Here is a 23,124-nt window from a genome sequence, read left to right as displayed (position 1 = left end):
AGTATTATAATTTCTATTAAAAGACAATTAAATTTATAATAGGAGGTTAAATTAAACTATGTTCCATGTGTACTAGAATATCTACTTGGATAGATTGGTAGACACATTAGCCTACTCTCAAATTCTGCACATATTTCATTAACTGTCATATAAACTCTTCTGGGCGTACTTAACCTCTCATGTATTCTGTGGAACTGCAAATATCTCTGTACAATAGCAAGAATGGCACGAAAATTAAGAAAAAATTACAATTACAATTTGAACATAGAGAATAAAAAGGCATAACAACACCACCTATGGTGGTGGTGGGGATGGCAGGGGGAAATAATTATTTCTTGAGAAATTTAGATAATTAGCTTCTACTAGTAACTTAAAATGGAAAATTGACAGCAAATAAACATAACCGCACATACAACAGTGCCATCTGCTGAAAATAACCCTTATATTCAACAACTGATCATGGGCAAAACCAACATCAATTTAGTTGTAAAAATAAGAAAGTTTTCACCTCTTGAATATTCATGTAGGCATCACCTAACAAAAGATAGGCATGAGGTCCAGGAAGTTTGTCAACCAAGTCTCTGTAAACAAAGATAAAATAATACTTAAATTGTAGTTATCTCAGATTCAGTCTAGTTTAATTTACCTTCAACTTTATACCATGTAAATGCTACAATAAGATAATGTTATGGCGTTCATCAGATGAAATTTTATGAGTACTAGACAAGTTCTCATGACATTGTACAAGTGAGAGGCATTCAAGACAAAGTACAGAATTCAGATCAAGTAGGGTTAGAGGGTGGGGCATAACTGGGAAGTCAGGCACAGAGAGAGGGAGAGAGAAGTAAAGAGGAAATGTGCGGTAGGGAAGAGGGTGAAAATAGGAATGAGAAGTGCATTGAGGAAAAATTATAAAGCAGAGTGTGGGAAGAAGGTGAAGAGGGCAAGAGGATGACATGGAAGAAAAAAGCAGAGAAATTTATGGAGGAGGTGGGGCAGAGATAGCTGGGTTAACTTTCTCAGCGGAAAGTCGGCAGATGTCCCTATCCCTTCAACAGGCCAGGATTGTCATCCAAGGCAATGGATGGGAACAGGACAACACTTTTCTTTGAATGGGGTGAAGAAAGAATTGTGGTATTCAATGGTTGGTTTTCCTGCACAGTGGGCAGAGGTCAGTCATAAGCCTTCCCTGATATATGTGGAGAGAGCAGAGGTGAGAGGGCCTTGAGTGATTTTTTTTTATTGTCAGGCAAGGGCATTTGGGGTTTAGTTGGCTTGGTGTTATTTTCCTGCTTAGTGAGAAGAGCTACTACTTTTAACTGCCAGTAAGGACAGTGGGACTGTCACATAACTAATTGACCTCAGTGCAGTTAATGTTGCTCTCAGTTACTTACAAATGAACTACCAAAAGAATGTTGAAGCAATTTTTCACATTCAATATATGTTACAGACAAATAAAGAAAATGTTGCACGATCCGAAAAAAAAATCTTTCACCTGTAGCAGCTTGCATATAACTGTTTATCTTTCCTCTGGTTTAGGTATATGGCAGCCATCTTCTCTTTTGCTTGAATAAAATAAGGTTGCTCAGGTGTGACATTTCGAAGCATACTGAGTGCCAGTTCTATATCCCCACGTACAACAGCAAGGTCTGCATTAGCTATTGTAACACGTAACTCTTCAGGGGTGCCTGAAAATTCATTGATGGCATCTTGCATCACTTTGGCAGCTTCATGCTACACAAAAACAAAAGTTTTTCTAGTGTTATGAGAAAATCATCATACATTATGTATAAAATTTAATAATGAAACAGCTTCATGCAAATTACATTTCATGCACAAGATGCAGGATCTCCGTATGATCTATAGAGGATAAAGTTTTATGTAAACATAAAGCTTTCAACAGATACTTCATTATATTTTTTGTTTAATAACAAAGGCTAGTTTTATCAATATTTCAGTACACATGGAGTTAATTTTAATAAAACAGAAAAAATCCAGACAATACTGTAATTATATGGCATGCATTTATAGATCACCATTCATATTGAAATGCATTTCCTGCAACAACTTATACTATATAGTACCTTTAACATAATAAAACACATCAAGGCATGTCACAAGGCACCAAGCCACATAAGAAGATATTAAGTCAGATGACCGAAAGCTTGATCAAAGAGGTTGGTTTTAAGGAGTATCTTAAAGAAGGAAAGCGAGGTAGAGGCAGAAAGGTGTTGGGAGGAAATTCCAGAGATTAGGGTCTAAGCAAATGAAACCACAGCCACCAATGGTGAAGCAATTAGAATCGGGTCGCTCAGGAGGGCAGAATCAGATATCTCAGAGGGTTTTGGAGCTGGAGGAGCATCTAGAGATAGGGAGAGGTGAGGCCATGGAGGGATTTGAAACAAGAATGATAGTTTTAAGATCAAGATGTTGCTTGACCGGGAGCCAATGTAGGTCAGAGAGCATAGCAGTGATGGGGGAACTGGAACTGGTGCAAGTTAAGATACAGGCAGTAAAGGCTCAGATTACTTCAAGATTACAGTGGATAGAATGAGAGATCAGCCAGGAGTGTGTTGGAATAGTCAAGCCTGGAGGTAACAAAGGCATGAATGAAAGGCATGAAACATAACTTCTTGCATTACCTGTTCTCCATTCATACGATGAGCATCTGCTAGCTCCAGAAAAACAGAAACACGGTCAGTTGCACTAAATTCAATTTTTTTGCTTTTTGATTTGGATGCACTTCCAGTTTTCCTCATTGCAGGTAAACCTGCAGCTATCTTCAGGGTCTTAATGGCTTCCTGTACATCGCCCATTTTCTTCTGAGTTTGAGCTCTAATCAAATGATACAGGGGATGTTCACGAACCTGAAATTGGAAAATCATTTGAAGTAAGAGAAACAAAATCAAGGCTTTTCTGTTGTTGTCAGCTTATTATTTGCCTTTCTCCTACTGCTGAAACTCAGACTATGCAACATGTGTACTACTGAAAAGAACGATTCACATACTTCCTTTTTTTATTCGTCAGGGGTGTGAGCATTGCTGGTAAGGTGAGCATTTATTGTCCATTCCCAATTTGCCCTCGAGAAGGCAGAGGAAAGTCACCTTCTGAACTGTAGCAGTCAATGTGGTGGAGGTTCATCCTTTTAGGGAGGGAGTTCCAGGATTTTGATCCAGCGACGTTGAAGGAACAGCGATATCATTCCAAATCAGGATGGTCTGAGACTAAGAGGGCAACTTGCAGGTAATAATGTTTCCACAGATTGCTGCCCTTATTCTTTAAGTGGTAGAGGTCGCAGGTTTGGAAGGTGCTGTTGAAAGAGCATTGGCGAGCTGATGCAGTGCATCTTGGTGTGGGGTGGGGAGTGAATGTTTAAGGTGGTTGAATGGAGTAATGATCAAACTGGCTATTCTTTCCTGGATGATGTTGGGCTTCTTCACTGTCATTAGAGGTGCATTTATCCAGGCATGTGGAGAGTATCCCATCATACTCATGGCTTGCACCTTGTAGATGGTGAACAGGCTTTGGAGAGTCAAGAAATTAGTTACTCGTCACAGAGTTCCCAGTCTCTGACCTGCTCTTGTAGCTACAGTATTTATATGGCTGGTCCAGTTAAGGTTCTGGTCAATGGTAACCCCCGGGATATTGATGATGGGGGTTTCAGCGATGGTAATGCCATTGAATGTCAAGGAGAAATGATTAGCTTCTCCCTTGTTGGAGATGGTCACTGCCTGGCACTTGGCTCTTATCAGTCCAAGTCTGAATGTTGTCCAGGTCTTACTACATGCAGGCACAGACTGCTTTATTATTTGAGGAGTTGTGAATAGTACTGAACACTTTTTCATGGACTTCAACTCCATAGTCAAAGAGTTGGTGACTCTTTCATGATTTCAAAAAGCCTAATGACTTTTAAATGCTATTTTAGTCCCAGGATTTAGAGGAAGCTTCAAATTTAAAACTAACTTCTCAAGTAAAGTTCTTTCTTTTATTGTTTGTTTCAGTTTATTTTCATCCAATATCTACGTAATCTATTAAATTCTTTGCTGTGTGTTTAAATTTCTATCTAGACTATAATAATTTTTAAAGACAGAAAAAGGGCATCTGGGCCAAAATAGTAATTAATAGAAATAAAGACACATGTATGCCTTCCATTATTCTCCTCCTACTGAAAAAGAACCGGTTTTGAAACCAGAAAGAAAAGAAATGACCAGGCCAACACAGGAGAATAGTCAGACCTGTTAATAGAAAGCTCCAACAACTTATCTGGGGCAAGCAGTTAGGATAGCCTAAACCTTCAAAAGGAGCAGAAATAAATAAAAGTAAGAAAATGATACAGCCCAATGTGTTGATCCATTGTAGGGGTGGGGGTGCAGCGTAAGATTTCTACTGTATATTAACACAATTAAAATCTAAAGTTTAAACATACGATTTTGTTACACAAAATGCAAAGAAAGACTTTGCCCATATTGAAATGTATGGCAAATTGTAAAAGACCACAGGAGGATGCACTCGATGGAACAACACTCGAGATACTCAGCACTATCTAGGATAGAGCAGGTTGTTTGATCAATCCCTAAATGGCCACACCCTCCAGCACCAGTACTAACTACAAAGATGTACGAACTACAAGGATGCACTGCAGTAACTCTCCAAGGTTGCTCTAACAGCACCTCCCAGCCCTAGGATCTTCATCCGCAAGAAGGACAAATGTAACAATGTTATGGGTACACCATCTGCTTCAAGTTCTTCTCTAAATTGCATACTATTCTGACTTCAAAATATAATTTCTGCATCATCATTAGTTCAGAATCCTGGTATTCCCAATCTAACATTATTGTGGGATCACCATCACCAACTGCAGCAGTCCAAGAAGGAAGGTGCAGCAACATCTTCTTAAGGGCAATGGAAGATGAGCAACAAATGTGGCTTTATCAGTATCAACAACAGTGGTGTGCTAAAAGGACCAAAAGTCTTATCCCGTCTGAAACTGTTATTATTACAATCCATTAACAAATAAGTAAAATAAAATATGAAAGCAATGGACAAAGTTGCAGTATTACAGTTGTTAAGATGGAGATAAGGAAGTAAGGCATTTTCATTGGAGCTTGGAAGGTTAAGGGGTTTCCTAATTGAGGTTAGGAAGTTTATGATGCAACATCTCACTGACTGGAGAAAGAAGCAATTGGGCACAAATATAAAACAAGCACAAAAAGGAATAATAGGTTAGACAACACTGCCTCACAGAGCGTGGTTCGAATGTGGAATTCTCTGTCACATGCTATTGTGAAAGCAAGTCCATAAAATTTTCTAAAAGGGCTTTGCTACAATAGTTGCCTGAAAAAGATGAACATTGGGCATGATTTTGGGTTTTGAGGTGGGACCCTGACATCGGGGTCAAATGGAGATAACAACATCGCATAGAGAGGTGAACAATAACCCAGCAATGGTATTCCCCAAATTGGCCAGTTAGTGGCCAGAAAGCAGGCTCACCTTCCAATTCAGGACAACGATGGGCTCTTGAAGCTGAAGAGTCAACAGGAGGCCTGCCAGCACAAGAGAAACAGCAGGCTGCCTTTTCAGGTAAAAGAGAGAGAGGATGCCTCAAGATGGAAGCACCCACTCTCCTGCTTCTTAAAATTTTTAAATGAAAAATAGAGTCAGCAGCCAGGGCGCCACAGAGGAGGGAGTAAAGATCAGGCTGGCAGGAAGGCCTCAAATGCCACCTGGAGTATTGGCCCCTTCCCAGTTTTTTGCTGGAAGGCTGCTGGCCTACTCTCCGGTGTTCCGGCAGCCCGCAGCCCAACTGGAAAATTCCAGTTGGCCTTTGACAATTGGTTTTAATTGGCCTTTAATGCCTATTAATTGGCTACCCGCTGATAGTGGGTAAATAGTAGCATTGCTATCCTTCCCCTGCCCCTTTTTAATCCCCGGAAAATGGCCTGAGGCCAGGATGGTGCTGGTCGGCAGCATGAATTTTGGCACCCGCATACCAGCAAGCTCGCCCCTATTGGGGTCTAAAAATCCTAAAAAGCCCATTACACAGATTTAGAGAGCAGTAGAATGGCTCTTTAAATTTAAATAGCAAGAGGCCAATGCAATCAATCACATAGGCTTAGGCATTGCTTTTCAAACCAAATTTATTATTTTTACCTTCCTCCAACTTTAATCAGCAGTATGATTACATATCACTACAGCATGCCTCTGAGGTTTGCACCGCAGATCCTCAGCTCCCTTCCAGCAGATTACCCAGTGAGGATGGAGGGCCTGCCTGGAAAAATTAAATGACCCTCAAGCCAGAAAATCATCTTGGATCATGTGGAGGTCAATGGTCCTGCCATGATGCAGTTAAACTGTCAAATTGAATGAGTGGAAGGTCTAGGTCATAGAATAAATATGCAGCAAAATTTAGCTAAAAAGAGATTGAGTCTAAATTAATTTTAATGTGCTTGTTGTGTGTTAGGAATAAAGGAAAGTTGGATTGAAAACTAAAAATTAAATTAAATTAAAGACCAAATATCTGTACTGGTACAACTTAAACTATAAAATACTAGAAGTGTTACATAGTGAACGCCATTTAATTCACCTCAAAATTATAACTCAAACACAGTTCCAGAGAATGTGAGCAGAGTTTAAAATTTTCTTGAGATAGGTAAACCTGAGCCATCAGGAGGTGGGCATCTGCATATGAAGGATTCTGTTCTAAGCAATGCTGTAGATTGCTTTGGGCAGCATCAACATCACCTTTTAAATGAGAAAAAGCAACAAAAGTGGAAGTTTTAATCCAGTTCATGCTGTAACATTTTCAGTGCTCAATTCTGAACGAGTTAAGACTATAGTGCAAGTAATTCCAGAATTTGTCTTTTACAAATAGACGTTTGGTAGTCCTGCACAGTATTTGAGTATTGCTAAAAAAGGACACGGTGCCTGGTTTGAATTTAAACAAAGCTTGGCAGTTAATTGTCAGTGATCAGTTAACTGGTGCATTCTCCATGGCAACACCTCTACCAGAGTCCACTTGCCAACCAATCAGTACTCTTCTCATGCAGTATAAATTGTTGTTCCCTTTACATTTGGTATTCTTGTAAATTGTCCTGATTAGTGCAAGACGAAAAGCTTTGACAACGTCTTTTTTCAGCAATACTCAAATTTGTCTTTTGTCATAACTATTTCTGAAAGATTACCTCCAATTTACATACCATTTAATACCAAGATGTTTTCATTTTGTGGGGAACATTTATTTTTAGTCATTTTTAATTCCAGGTACAAGGAAGAGTAAAATTCTTAATGCACTGTGATTGTGCAGGTATTTATAACACACTATAAGATATCCATGTCTTTATATCTAACTATCCTGTCAATCCTTTGTGTTATATATAGATTTAAAATATAGGAACATGCAGCTTCCTGATTTTGCAAAACATGAAATACTGTTGATCTCAAAATGAAGAGGTCACATATAACAATAAAGCACCCAATTTTTTTCCTCCAAACAAACTAAAAAGTTCTGTTGTAAAATAAATAAACCCCATACATTTTTAGGTAATGTGACAATATAAATACCTGCTAAGTACTTAACTCTGGCCATTAGAAAGGCAGCTTCCAATAGTCCTGGTACTGTCTTCACGACAGTCTCCAGCACTGAAGCGCAATGTTTCAGTAATGGAGATAGAGGCTGACCAGGAGCTCCAGGCTGAAAAAAAATGAAAGGGGCATGACTAGAGAAAACACGTGTTTACTAAGTCCAGTGTTTCTCATTGAATATACAAAATAAATACAAACCAGGAACATTTAAGAACAGAAATTCCTAAGTAACTTTCAAAATATGCAGTGTTTCTACCTTCTTAAAGATACTTCCTGACCTGCTGAGTGTTACCAGCATTTTCTGCTCTTATTACAGATTTCCAACATTCACCGTATTTGGCTTTAGTTTTACTGAAACTCGGCATTTGCTTAGAAATTAATTCCAATGGATTCCTATATTGCATTACTTCAGTGCATGTTTACAGGTATTTTTTAAAGGAGTTTAATATTTTATGCTGTTAGCAGTAATCAAAATAATATTTTAATCTTACTGTGTTTATACTTAGCATTTTAGCATTATCTGTTCTGATTCAAGGCTTAAATAAAAAAGTTAACATATTGAACTTCTAGGGTCTGCAGAAAGGTTGCTCAAAAATCTGTATGAGAAATAAAAAGGCTGATTTTGAAAACTCCTGTTCTAGGGTACATGCAATAGAAACTGTACATTCATGTATCTATTACAATATCATAGCTTAGAAGTGATAACTCCAATAAAACAAAGTGACTGAATGGACAGTTGTTTCTCCCTCAAACAGTGTTTTATATTTAATTTCATGGGCCCATATGGCATATGCCAGATAAAAACGTACTTGGCTCCAGTGTTCTTAAATTATCCTTTTCCATACAGTTATAGATAACTCTTAACAAAAGTTAAACAGTTTCGCGGCCTTTATATTTATTCTGACTCCATTCATTGAAGTCCTATTATTCCTAATCTGAATAAAACATTAGCAGAGTTGCCTGTCAACACACACAGCATCGAAACTTATTGGTAACAATTTAAATTCATACCAATTTCCAACAGCCATACTTCTTTGTAAATGACATTTCCATTAGTTTCTTGTCAATTTTTAAACAATTAAAAATACTTATTTCAAAAACAAGCTTAAATAACTGCTACTCTCACTAATAAAAAACCTATTGGGCCAGATTTTGTGGTCTGCCGCTCAGCAACGGTGCTCACCGCTGATCTCAAAGAAAGCTATCTAGCAATCTCTGTGGCATGGATTTCCCCTTTCCCGACATCAGTTTGAATCTGGCGCCAAAACAAGGGGATCTCCAGGCATCTAGCAACAGTAATGTCATCCAGCAGAGTAAGCAACCAATTACAGTGAAGTATTCGCACAGTGAATACAGCAAACCAGGAAGTAAAGTGCACCTTCACTGTTAATAAAATTTGCCAAGAGTGAAATACATGAATGGGGCATATAACTAAGCTTTAAATGAAACACATTTTAAAAATTCAGATTTCTTTCTTTCATAATGGAGAATTTTGGCATTTCACAAGTATAAAGTTAGTTTTCCGGGGTCAGAGGAGTTTTCAGCAGTATTTATGAACCCAGTGCACTGTTAAAAACCCAGTTGCACCTTATTCAACAAGGTGTGACTTTTTCAAGGGTTTTTTTTTTTACAATGAAACCAATAGCATAACTCAGTTCAGTGATTCTTACTTGATTGCACTCTGGGGGAACGCAACAGCTCCCTCATGGAAAACAGCAAAATCACTGACAACAACTTCTGGATTTCCACGTATAACTTTAATTGCGCCGACTCTAGAAGTCATTGTCAGTTTCAAAGAAGTAGTGATGGTAAACATTAGCAGCTTCGCTGTCGTTTCTACTGCAAAATTTTGGCCAATGTATTAAGTATTTAACCATTCTTAAAATTACAAATAAAACTCTACACTGACAATCTTATTCCTTTTAAGTTTTAGATCCAACAATGCAGACTTGCAAACATGCATTTCTTATATTTCTGAATATATTTCTGTAAATATTAATTTAACATTGAACTTTTACCTGTGTGGGACAGAAGGCAAGATATTCACGAATGATTTCTAACAAAAAATCAGGATTTAGTTTTTCATAGTAGTGAACTCCTAGAGGCAGGCCTTGCAATGTGGAGAAATGAATGTCAACAGCATCATTTAACAAATGAATTACTTCATCCTGCCCCTTTTGCTTCTTTACTGCCAAAACTGCACGCAAGAAAGACAGTTCCTGCAAAAAAGATGTTAAGAGTGGTTTAATTTCCTTTTCTGTTTGAACAATCTTTCCTTCTTAGACACGAGATTTTCCGATCAATAATGCTCAATTTTCAGGTGCAAAGTGGATGTTACCGATTGAAAAACAGACGGAGATCCAGCATGCATGATTTGTGCCCATTTTTGCACATCACACATATTCCCAGTGGGGATTTAATGGGTGCAGGATGCTGCTGCCTCAAGTGATTGGTTAATTTGAATATGATCTCATAATTTAGACAACACGCATTTCCTGACTTTCATGTGTGCCTCACATGGAGTTCTCTAAGCGAGACTGAGAAAATTAAAGTCCATTTCAAGAGTTCCTTTGTGCCAATTATTGTTGTGTAGCCTTTTCCCACCAGGTCCTGCCCCACAATAGTTGCAGAAGTGCAACAATGGATTTCCCCAAGGGAATTCCCCTATAGTTTTATCAAGAAAGAGGAGGACCATCAAGGGAAAGCCAGGCTGCACACTTACCAGAGCCTACAGGCAGAGATACCATAGATGTCAGCATATAAATCAACCTTTGAAGCCTCGGAAAATCCCTCCAAAAACAGGGGTCAAATTATATGCTGAGTATAAAAGTAAACCATTGGCATGGGTGCCATCTTTGTTTGCCATGTGGGGTCACAACACAGCCCATATCACCTGTTAGATCCCTTGCACATAATTATAAGGTGCTAGTAAGTAAAACATCTATTTATGGGGTGAAAAATTGAGGCGGATTCCTAATGCAAGAATAGTGTGTCGTGGCTGAAAAGGGGGTCGATTCATATGCTGAGTATATGCAAAAACATGATTTTGGTGGCTGAAAAAATGGTATTGTCTTATAAACTAGGGCTGTGATCTATGGTGCGGTGGCAGGAGGTACCTGTTAATAAAAGATGGAATAAAGGCAGTAGAGGGAAAAGATATTAGCTCTGGAAATGAAGAGGCAGAATCAGTTTGGTGGGAGCTAAGAAACAAGAGAGGGCAGAAGTTTGTCGGCCTTCTAGTAGTATTTGTAGTACCAGGCCAACTGTAGCTCAGGAAAATATAGGAACATTTAACAAGGGTAATATAGTTATCATGGGGGGCTTCTATTTTTATATAGACTGGGCAAACCAAATTTGTAGTAATAGCGTGAAGAATGAGTTCATGTATGTATAAAATATAGTATGATCACTATGTCAAGAAGCCAACTAGGAAACAATCGATCCTAGATCTAGCATCATGCAATGAGAAAGGATAATTAATAACCTTGTAGCTAAGGAGCCTCTGGGGAAGAGTGATCACAATATAACAGAATTTTATATTGAATTTGAGTGTGATTTCATTAAGTCAAAAACTAAAGTCCTAAACCTGAACAAAACAAATTACATAGGTATGATGGGTTAGTTGGCTAAGGTAGATTTAGAAACTTGATTAAAAGATATGATAAGTAGATATACAATGGCAAACATTTAAATAATTAACTCAATTTGCATCAAATATACATTCCCTTACAGCAAAACTACACAGGAAAAGTGGTCCAACTGTGGCTAACAGAAGAAGTTAAAGATGTCATTAGGTTAAAGGAAGGCACCTATGGTGCTGCCAAAAAGAATAGCAAGCCTGAGGTTTGGAAGGATTTTGGAATTCAGCAAATGATGACCAAGAATTTGATAAAGAAAAAAAGAATGTTTGTACAATAGCAACAGACATAAAAACAGCTTGTAAAAAGGAAGAGAAAGTACACAAAGTTCCCTTGGAAGCAGAAACTATTTAATCAGGAATATGGAAATGGCAGAGGCATTAAACAAATACATGTATCAGTCTCTATGATAGAAGACACAAAAAAAATCCACAAATAGTGGTGTACCAAGGTTAGTGAAAATGAGGTCAAAATCCTGGAACCCCCTCCCTAATAGCACTGTGGATGTACCTACACCACGTGGACTGCAGTGGTTCAAGAAGGCATCTCACCATCACCTTCGTAAGGGCAATTAGGGATGGGCAATAAATGCTCACCTAATCAGTGACACCCACATGCCATAAATAAACTTTTAAAAGAATATTGCTGAAACAAGAAATATGTCAAAGCTTTTCGTTTGCATTCATCATGACATTTCACAAGAATACCAATGTAAGAGTAAACAACAATTTATACTGTATGAGAAGAGAGTGCTGATTGGTTGGCAAGTGCATTCTGATTAGTAGAGATGCTGCCATAGAGAATGCACCAGTTTATGGTGACTGACAATTAACTGCCAGCATTGTTTGAAATTTAAACCTTGATTGGTCAAGGCATTGCCTTGAGGAATGAGTCAGCAAATGGCTGTCACTTATTTTGTTTAGCTGAAGCAGGCAGTGTGTGTACATATTCTGTCTGCAAAGAACAGAGCCCTGTGTATTAATTTGTGTAGATTCCAGTACATACAAACGTGTCACACTACAAGCCCAACTGACAATCTTAAATTGGTTGTCAGCGGAATTCTTAACACACTGAGGATTATTTAGTAAATGTTGTCCAATTGTGGAATCACATCTAATGTTGGACACTGTATTTTGAGTTTTGTAAACACGGGCTGGTTGGGTACAGTCTGTACCTTGCCCGTTGCGAACAGTGGCTGGGACATGCTGTTTGATACGATCCGCCAGTCTTTGGGATGTACAAGCTACATACCTGGCATCACACTGGCACTGAAATTCGTATACCACATTACTCATTTGTGTGAAAGGCAGAATGTCTTTTTGGCTTGACAGCAGCATCATTAGTGGTGAATACCATTCATGTTGCTATTGCATAGTAGCAGCGTGAAACAGCTAGCTTCACTTGTTGCTCAAATTTTTGAGGTACCTTGCCCTTCCAGGGTAATCTGAGGTAGACTGTGCACTTTTCAGGGCCAAAAGTGATGGCCTTAGGCCCATTCCATGAGTTTGCATGATCTACAGCACAAAATGATCTGATCAGGGTAGCCATTATCCCGCAGGATGCCTTTGATGCACCCTATTTCAGCATCAAGCTTGCATGGTGAGCAAATGGCTCAGGCCCTCTTTACAGGGTTGTTGATAAGATCAATCTTATAGTGTGTGGAACTGCAAGAATCCCAATTTCTCAACTAGTACATCATTGGAGTGTTCATTTGACTGCTTCATTTCAATGGTGAATTTGACCGCAGGATGCAGCCCATTGAAACATGTAAGGAAATTATTACATGTAGCTGCGGATTTAAATATAGCGAACGTAATATCCACATATCAAAAATATGCGAGGAGTAGGAAGTTAGGTGTCATTCCATTGAATGCTTTTCTCATGGGACCCAACAAAGATGTTTTTGAGAGCTGGGCCTAGAGGGGATGCCATGGCAACACCTTCTATTTGGCCATGCATGGTGTTATTAAAACTGAATTCAACTGCACAAGTTGCTGAGTTCATAAGTTTAATGAATACTGATTCGCGAAATGGTGGCGGGTCTAGATTGCCATGATGTAGTGCTGCAGCACAAATATCTATGGTTTCCTTAAGAGGAACATTGGTGAATAGGCTAGCAATGTCAAATGAGCACATGGATATGGCATTACTATCAATATGGAGGTCCTGTATTGTCTTTGCAAATGTGAATGAATCCTTCACCATATATGTTGAAAACTTGCTCAAAACTGGCTGTAACAATTCGCCCAGCCATTTGGCCAATTCGTGTCATACAGAACCAGTCATAGGTAAGATAGGCCGTAAAGGGACATCGCTTTTGTGTGTCTTGTGCAGCCCACACATACGCGGATGCAGCAAGCTGTGAAGATGCACCAGGGCAATGCCTTGGCCTGGGCAAGCAGGATCAAGCTGCCTGGTTTAAATTTCACACAATGCTGGCAGTTAATTGTCAGTCACCATCAACTGGTGTATTCTTCATGGCAATGCCTCTACCAATCAGCTTACCAACCAATCAGCGTTCTCTTCTCATACAGTATAAATTATTGTTTTCCCCTTATACTGGTATTCTTGCAAAGTGTCCTGAAAAGCTTCAACATGTCTCTTTCAGCAATACTCAAGTTCTGTACAACCAAATGACTAATATATTAGTGATATTATTAAAGTAGTAGTGGAGAAATTAATGGGACTTCAAATCAACAAATTTGTACATCTTAGGTTTTTAAAGAAGGTAGCTATGAAAACAGTGGATGCATTGGTTTTGATTTTCTAGATTTCTCTAGATTTTAGAACATTCCCTATGGATTGGAAGTTAGCGAACATAACCCAACTATTGAGAAAAGCAAGGAGCAAGGAAACAAGGAACTGAAGGTCAGTTAGCCTGATATAAGTAACAGGAAAAATGGTAGAATCTATTATTAGAGACATGGGAACACAGCAATCGGAGAATCATAGTTTGATTAGGCAGAGTTAACATGGGTTTATAAAAGAAAAATCATGTTTGCAAATTTGTTAGGAGTTTTTGAGGTTGCAACTAGGAAGATGGATAAGGGGGAAGCAGTGGGTGCAGTGTATTTGGATTTTCATTTGATACGATGCAATACAAGAGGTTATTACATAAAATTGGAGCCTGTGGGATTAAGATTGGTTAACAGACAGAGAACAGCAAGCAGGAATTGATATGTCATTTTTGGGTTGGCAGGCTGAACTACCAGGTATGTCAAGGATCAGTGCTTGGGCCTCAGCAATTTATAATTTATACCAATGACTTAGGTGAGGGGATCAAGGGGAATGTAACCAAGTTTGCTGACGATTATAAAGTTAGATGGAAAAATAAGCTGTGCTGAGGATGTAAAGAGGCTGCAAAGGGATGGACTACAATGTTCCAGTGAAGCCCAACGCAAGCTGGAGGAACAGCACCTCATCTTACAAGTAGGCACTTTACAGCCTCCTGGACTTAACATTGAGTTCAACAACTTCAGGCCATGAACTCTGTCCTCCATTTTGATTCTGTGCATCCCACCCCCAAGGGCCAGTCTGTAACTTGTTCTCATGTTTTGCTTTCAGAAAGTGCCGATCCTTGCTCTGCTATTAACACATTCTGCTATCTGACAACATTAGATGTGATTCCACGATTGGACAACATTTGCTAAATGATCCTCAGTATGCTAAAAATCATACTGACAACCAATTTAAGATTGTCAGTCGGGCTTGCAGTGTGGTGCATTTGCCTGTGCTGGAAGCTACATATATTAATACACAGTGCCCTGTTTTTTGCAGACAGAAAGAACATGTACACACACTGCGTCTGTTTCAACTAAACAAAATAAGTGACAGCCATTTGCTGGTTCATTCCCCAGGGCATTGTCTTGACCAATCAGAGTCAAGATGCCTGGGTTAAATTTCAAACAATGCTTGGCAGTTAACTGTCAGTCACCATCAACTGGTGCATTCTCCATGGCAATGCCTGTACCACTTGCCAACCAATCAGCGCTCTTTTCTTATACAGTGTAAATATATTGTTTCCCCTGACATTGCTATTTTCTTGCAAATTGTCTTGATGAGTGCAAGACAAAAAGCTTTGACAAAATATGTCTCTTTTTTCAGCCATACTCAAGTTCTTTACCATCAAATGACTAATTATCTGACCTTTATGCCAGGTCACTTGCCTTAGTCTTTAGCACTATCATTACCACTCCCTTTGTCTTGTGTCCATGACATCTTTGTCACTTAATCTCTCCTGAGCTCCAACCTATCCCTGACCACCTATTATGCTCCACATGCTCCACACCCTCTCCTCAACAACATAAAATCATTGCATTTCTAAATCTTTTCAACTTCATACAGACTCGAAATGTTAACTGTTTTTCTCTCCCCACAGATGCTGCCAGACCTACTGAGTTTTACTAGCATTTCCTGTTTTTATTTACTCAGGTTAAGTTATTGACCTAAAACATGGCAGATGGAATATAACATAGAAAAGTGTGAAGTTATCCAAATTGGAAGGAAAATAAAAAGGCAGAATATTAATTAAATGGTGACAGACTGGGAAATGTAGGTGTTCAGAATGGCCTGGGTATCCTTGTACATGTTCATTAACATGCAGGTACAGCAGGTAATTAGGAAAGCAAATGGTATGTTAGCCTTTATTTCAAAGTGATTGGATTATGAAAGCAATTGTATAAGGTCTTGGTGAGACCACACCTGGGGTACTATATACAGCCTTGGTCTCCTTACCTAAGGAAAGATACTCTTGCCTTGGAGTAAGTGCAATAAAGGTTCAATAGACTGATTCTTGGGATTATGAGATTGTTTTTATGAAGGGAGATTCAGTAGACTACAGTTATATTTCCTATAATTTAGAAAAACGAGCGGTGATCTCATTGAAACATAGAAAATTCTTAAGGGGTAAATGCTAGGAGGATGTTTTTCCTGACTGAGGAGTCTAGAGTTAGGGGTCATAGTATCAGAATAAAGGGTCAGCCATTTAGGATTGTGATGAAGGGAAATTTCACTTAAAATGTTGTAGGTCTTGGGAACTCTCTACCCCAGAGCGATGTGGATTCTCAGTCACCGAGTACATTCAAGACAGAGATAGATTTTTGAATACTAAGGGAATTAAGGGGTGTGGGAATAGTGATCGTGAAAGTGTAGTTGAGGTAGAAGGTCAACCATGATTGTATGAAATGGTGGAGCAGGCTCAAAGAGCCAAATAGCCTACTCATGCTCCTACTCTTTATTTCCTTATGTATCCATTTGTCAAAGGAACTATTCTGCACCTGCTCAAAATTATAAGGGATGACATGACACCGGTACTGCATGCTCCATATTGAACTGCGACAAGTAAATGGTGGGAGATTGACTGCAAAATCCTCCCTCAAGTCTACTGTTAACATGGGAGTGGTCCACATTTAATACAATGAAAGAATAACTTGGGTAGTTACGTAAAACAAAACTTCAAGATATTGCTGCTTTAACCGCCATTCAACTTTTGACCAACTTTTTAGATGATCACCTTCATAAAGGAAATTTGAACCCTCATGGCTCTGGGATATCCAGAGACATTCCCCTCTTCTTGAGTTTGTGTGTCAATAGGAACATTGGATTTTGGAGCAGGAGTCAGCCATTCAGCTCTTCCAGCCTGCTCTGCCATTCAATAAGATCATGGCTGATCTGATTGTGGTCTCAACTCCACTTTCTTGTCTGCCCTCCCATAACCCTCAACTCCCTTGTCTAGCAAAAATCTGTCTAACTCTGCCTTGAATAAGTTCAATGACCCAGCATTCTTGCTTTCTGGGGAAGAGAATTCCACAGACTAACGACCTTCTAAAAGAGAAAAAAAAATTCTTCTCATCTCTTCCCTAAAAGGGAGACCTCTTATTCTTAAACTGTGTGCCCTAGTTCTAGACTACCCCACAAGTGGAATCAACTTTCTGGTATCTACCCTGTCAAGTCCCCTCAGGACCTTATATGTTTCTATAAGATCACCTCTCATTCTTCTAAACTTGAATGGGTATAGGCCCAACCTGTTCATCTTTCTTCATAAAATAAGTCCCTCAGCCCAGGGATGAATCAAGTGAGCCTTCTCTGAACTACTTCTAGAGCAATTATATATTTTTCCAAAGAAGGAGACCAAGACTGTACATAGTATTCTAGATGTGGTCCCACCAATGCCCCATACAGCCACAGTAAAACTTATATATTCCATTCCTCTTGCGATAAGTGCCTTCCTAATCACTTGTTTTACCTGCACACTAATTTATTGTGATTTATGTACCAGAACGCCCAAACCCCTCTGTACCAGAGTTTTGCAATCTCTCTTCATTTAAATAGTATACTGCTTTTCTATTCTTCCTTCCAAATTGGACAAGTTAACATTTTCCCACATTACACTCCATCTACCAAATTTTTGCCCACTCACTTAACCTGTCTATATGCCGTTTCAGGCTCTCTACTTCTTGACAATTGACTTTCTACCTATCTTGGTGTCAACTGCAAATTTAGCCACCATACATTCGATCGCTTCATCCAAGTCATTGACATTGATTGTAAATAGTTGAGGCCCCAAGCACTGGTCCTTGTGGCACTCCACTAAAAACAGCTTGCTGACCCAAAAAAGACCCATTTACCCTACTCTCAGCTTCCTGTTAGCTAACCAATTCTTTATCCATGCTAATATGTTACGAATATGTGTTCTTAAATTTTCAGTTCTCCTGTTAACACTGAAACAAATGTCATGAGTATTTGTATTTCCGCACTATTAACCCAATACAATGCAAAATTATGCAAATTACAAACTTAATTAAAAAATAAGCACTTTACTTGTGCTTGCTGTGTACTTCCTTTCATCCTCTCTTACCTTTTTATTCCTACTTTATCTGATTTTAATTTTAATTTACCTTTTCTTAAAATCAACCTATCACAACCAATAGTTTAAATTTAAAAGAAACCAAGCTTTTAAATCATAATTGATTTCTAATTCTTCTGAGTAACACTATTCAAAGTCTCAAGCACTGATTTAGAATGTGCAGAGCCCCTGCTAATCTTAATAGTGAGGTTGCAATGGTCGTTGTATCTAAAGAGATTGATTTTGTTCCAGTCAAGACAGGCTCATTGTTGCAATGACCTTGCTGTCAGTATTTGCAGTTTAATCAGCAGGTTCAGTGGTTTAAAGTCCCTACATGCCAGGGAGGGCAGCCTTCACAGCTCCCTGGACTACAGGAAATTTGAACCTGTTATTGAATTGCAGCTGACAACTGATTCAGATTGCGATTGCAAGTGGAACCAACTGAAACAGAAGGAGGTACTATCTTTTTGATTAGAGGTTGAACTGAGGACCCATCTGCCCTCTTAGGTGGATGTAAATTATCCCATTGCCCTATTTCAAAGAAGAGCTGGCCAATGTTTATCCCTCAATCAACATTAAAAAAAACATATTACCTGGTCATCATCGCATTGCTCTCTGTAAAATTGGCTGCCACATTTTCTACATTACAACAGTGACACCACTTCAAAAATATTTCAATTGCTGTCGGTGTTTTGGGACGTCCAGTGTCCCTGAAAAGCACTATATAAATGCAAGTCTATGGGCAGAAGCTTGTGCCCTGCCCCCATGTGTTTCATGGCGGAGGTCATTTAGTTGAGCGGGACAGAGGGTGGCAGGTGGGAACCCCGCCACCTTCCCGTCTCCGCCCCGATTAAGTCTATGGCGGAAGGCTCATGGGCAGCTTGTCCACCTTGCTGCTATTTGAGGCCCTTAAGTCAGAAAATTAATGCCCATGTAAGGGCCTCATCCCGCCACCACTGGTATTACTCCAATGGCAGGTGAGGGGCTTGCCATGTGGGAAGCATAACAACCAAACCTTCGCCAGTTCGCTTGCGGGGTCCCAGGGCGGATCCCTCATTCAAAGGCACTCAGTGTCTATTCGAGGGACCTGGCATCAGAAAGGGGTGGGGTGGAAATTGCTGAAAGTCATCCCCTGCCCTTGCTGCCGACCATCCCTCTACCCCTGCCATCACTCACTTGTACCCCACCTCAGGTGGGTGTAGTACCTTCAACAGCCACCACTTCCCCAGTGGCGCTGCTGAGCACCGAAGAGCTGCCAGCCTCTGACTGGCCAGCAGCTCTTGGTGAGTGGGACTTGCAGCCCCGTGGTCCTTGATCTTGAGGAAGGTCCACCACTGAGTGGCACAAGATGTAGCAGGTCTTCTGGAAAAGAGACGCTTCAGGGATCTCTGACGGCCAAAACCCCATTGCCTCCACAAGATTTTGCCCTTTCTTTCTAGGAATAATTGGAATAGATATAACTTGAACTACATTTTTCAACAACTGTTTTCATTTTTCTATATAATACTGGCTGCAGAATCATCTCTAACTCATCTTAAATAACTTTGTTTAGAATATGACATTCTTAATTGAGTAACAAGAGGACATTGCAGCAGATATGTTTGTGTCACATTCAACAATAGTTTGCATTCAGCCATTATTTTTCAAAAGAAAATGCTTCTTTCAGTTCTCAGTGAAGTTAATGAACACTGAATTGACCAATGGAACCAAATTCTACATTAGGATAACATGTTTCAATCCATTAAGACATCGGAAATTACCTTAATAAAATCACTGGAGATGGGCTTTCAGAAATGTAAGAGGAAACCACTTTCAGTAATTGCAGTATCTTATTAATTCTGCAGAGTAGCTTTTATGTCAGATGTGTATGATTATCTTAAAGCCAATTTAACCCGTCAGCATTTTTAAGCAAGCATTCAATGCAATTTAGTTGAGCAGTAAAGCTGATGCCAGATGTTTAGAAGTTGAAGGTATATTTTATTAGTTCTCTAATAATCCAAGTGGCTGACCATTCATTAGTGGAACTGCACTTTAAACATTTATTTAGTGGAAGGTTAAATAATAATTTCATAACATATATAATGACTCACTTCAAAATGATTCATTGTATATGAAATTTGAAACTTTTCTGAGAGGCATGATAAAGCTATACAAATGCAAGTTCTTCCTTTTCTGAGTGTAGGTTTTCAACAACCCCGAAATGATTGCCATTTCAATTGATTCTATGTTGCTTTGGAGGCAGGGTTTGTCAATCTTCCAAATTAAATGCCCAAATGCAAATGATTTCCATAATTACTTGCACTCTTTATTTCAACATGTGGTGATATTTTTTTTGTAATTATTCCAGTCCCACTGTAATTAATGCACTTTATTAGTTACTGTTCAGGTCTGTTCACAAATGGGAATTTTCACTTCCTCCAAGACTCTTCCCTTGACTCTGGCCTCTTTCACATATCCCCATTCTTCCTGGCCCACTTTTGGTACAGGGCCTTCCATTACCTTAGTCCTAATTGACCAACAATTCTTCCTCCATCAAATCTTCCAATATGCAACCCCTTTCCTCACTTTCAAAAGCTTCCACAAAATCAATCTCTTAGATGGTGCCTTTGGTCACCTCTCCACTCGCTTGTCAATATGAAATGCTTTTGTAAGTTTTAGTACATTAAAAGTGTGCTATATAAAGCAATTTTCCAGCAACAATTGCAGCCATCAGCAAATACAGAAATTTGCAGTTTTGTTGTAGGGTGTTAAGTTATTTGCTTTAACTCCAGCTGAACACAGAACTGCATAACTAACTAAAAGCAAAATATTGCAGATGCTGGAAATCTGAAACAAAAACAAAAATTGCTGGAAAAACTCAACAGGTCTGACAGTACCTGTGGAGAGAAAGATAGAGTTAACGTTTCGAGTCCTTATGACTCTTCTTCGTTAACTCCGTCTTTCTCTCCACAGATGTTGTCAGATCTGCTGAGTTTTTCCAGCAATTTTTGTTTATGTTTCAGATTTCCAGCATCCGCAGTATTTTGCTTTTATCTAGTGTTTAATTGACTGCCACTTCTCTTCCAGGAATGCCTACCTTGAAGAAGTACTGTTCTTCTCTCTGACAGGATTTCTACTTGTCTCTTTTCCCCTGTTCACTTTCAATTCTGAAGAAGAGTCATAAGGACTCGAAACGGTAACTCTGTCTTTCTCTCCACAGATGCTGTCAGGCCTGCTGAGTTTTTCCAGCAATTTTTGTTGCATAACTAACTACCTTTGTTTGAAACCCATTTGCATAAAAATTGCACAGTTTCTTTAAGAGACACTCCAACTAAAGCAAAGGCAATTGCTACAGGTTCGTGGTTAGAATTTGCCACTAATTAATTTTTGTTGGTGTCTGCAGTCAAATCAACAGATTTAGGTTTATGGGATTTGTGTCATCAATCACCATGCTTCTCTGCAGCATGAGAGATTTGAATCGATTGTTTTAACTGCACATGCAGATAAGAAGGCCTCCAACTGGCAAGCTGCGGTAATTTGTCCACCCTGACTGAGCAAGTCAATTTGATCAGGCCTGTAGAGCTATCCGTTTTGCGGAACACCTGCGGTCTGTCCGCAAGAAAGACCCAAACCTCCCTGTCGCTTGCCATTTTAACACTCCACCCTGTTCTCTTGCCCACATGTCTGTCCTTGGCTTGCTGCATTGTTCCAGTGAAGCCCAACGCAAACTGGAGGAACAGCACCTCATCTTCCGACTAGGCACTTTACAGCCTTCTGGGCTGAATATTGAATTCAACAACTTTAGATCTTAAACTCCCCCTCCCCCCATCCCCACCCCGTTTCTTTTCCACCCCCACCCGCCTTTTTTTTCAATAATTTATATAGATTCTTCTTTCCCCACCTATTTCCATTATTTTTAAATCTAAAACTAAAACCTTTAGTCTTTCCACCCCACCCCCACTAGAGCTGTACTTTGAATATCCTGTCTTTCATTCTTAATTAGCACTTTTCTCAGACAAAGACCACCACCTTCAACACCTCTTTGACCCTTTTGTCTCTGACATCTTTTGATTATCTGCTCACACCACACACTCAATGTGTCTCTTCCCCCCCACCCACCTTAAACCAATTTATATTTCTCCCTTGTTGAAACTATGCTTCAGTTCTGCTGAAGGGCCATGCGGGCTCGAAACGTTGACTGATTTCTTCTCCGCCGATGCTGCCAGACTTGCTGAGTTTTTCCAGGTAATTCTGTTTTTATTTTGCTGTAGAGCTATTGGCTGGCTAACTGACTGCATGTCCACATTAACAGTTAATTAAGCAGTTCAGATTTTGAAAGATCCACAGAGCTGCATCACCTGTCACCCAAAGTTCAATAATCTTGAATTTGTGTGGTTTTATCAAAGCACTAAATAATTGCAGGAGGAAAAAAAGAGCATTTAATTATATATTTATATCTGGTATTAGTAATTAAATATTGTACTTCCTTTAGATGCAGATGAAGAATAACTGCAATCTTGAAGTGTTAAAGATGTAAAGTTTTCAAACCATAATATTTGCATAACATGGTTTATAATAAAGATGAACAATTCGTTGTCTTAGGGATTTAGATAGGGAAAAATAAATATGCATATAGCTTTCGAAGGTTACCCTGCAGCTTGGGTGTGAGGTGGGAAACTTGATGCTCAGATGCACATCAAGGCAGCTACAAGCAGAATAGCAGGAATATAGACATATAAAAAGGGGTTGGCTATATTTAAGAGGTTAAGTACAATTGAAATTAACAAAGATATAATTACCCCAGATTTTCCAATGGATTGTTGAATTTCATTAAGAAATTCCAATTGTTGCTCTGCATCTTCTAGTTGTCCCTCAATTAACTGGCATCTTATAATACCTTGAATTACAAAGACATGCAAAATTTATTTACCATTCATAAAAATGCTTTCTATATAATTGTATGTCTATCGTCAAAGGGTTTTTGGGCAATCAACACAAACTTCTCAATATATCTTCATTAATTCAACAACAATAATTTGCATTCTATCATACATAAATACAGAATGCACTAAAACACTTCAC

The 23,124-nt window shown here is 39.1% G+C and overlaps 1 protein-coding gene across 3 annotated transcripts in view; it reads right to left on the bottom strand.

Annotated features, from left to right (window-relative positions):
* The window catches only part of ttc21b (tetratricopeptide repeat domain 21B), a 90,880-nt gene that overhangs the window by 34,558 nt on the left and 33,198 nt on the right, over positions 1 to 23,124 (bottom strand). For all 3 annotated transcript variants that reach the window (XM_078552305.1, XM_078552306.1, XM_078552307.1), the window contains exons 10-16: positions 22,842 to 22,939; positions 9,600 to 9,800; positions 7,561 to 7,690; positions 6,584 to 6,741; positions 2,643 to 2,867; positions 1,496 to 1,734; positions 509 to 581 (exon numbers count right to left, since the gene is read on the bottom strand). In XM_078552305.1, coding sequence (XP_078408431.1) covers positions 509 to 581; positions 1,496 to 1,734; positions 2,643 to 2,867; positions 6,584 to 6,741; positions 7,561 to 7,690; positions 9,600 to 9,800; positions 22,842 to 22,939 — 1,124 coding nt within the window. The remainder of the gene's footprint in view (positions 1 to 508; positions 582 to 1,495; positions 1,735 to 2,642; positions 2,868 to 6,583; positions 6,742 to 7,560; positions 7,691 to 9,599; positions 9,801 to 22,841; positions 22,940 to 23,124) is intronic.

The sequence above is a fragment of the Cetorhinus maximus genome, chromosome 11 (assembly GCF_964194155.1).
Source record: "Cetorhinus maximus chromosome 11, sCetMax3.hap1.1, whole genome shotgun sequence".
NCBI classification, from domain to species: Eukaryota; Metazoa; Chordata; class Chondrichthyes; order Lamniformes; family Cetorhinidae; genus Cetorhinus; species Cetorhinus maximus.
This window is presented reverse-complemented; position numbering and strand designations above follow the sequence as displayed.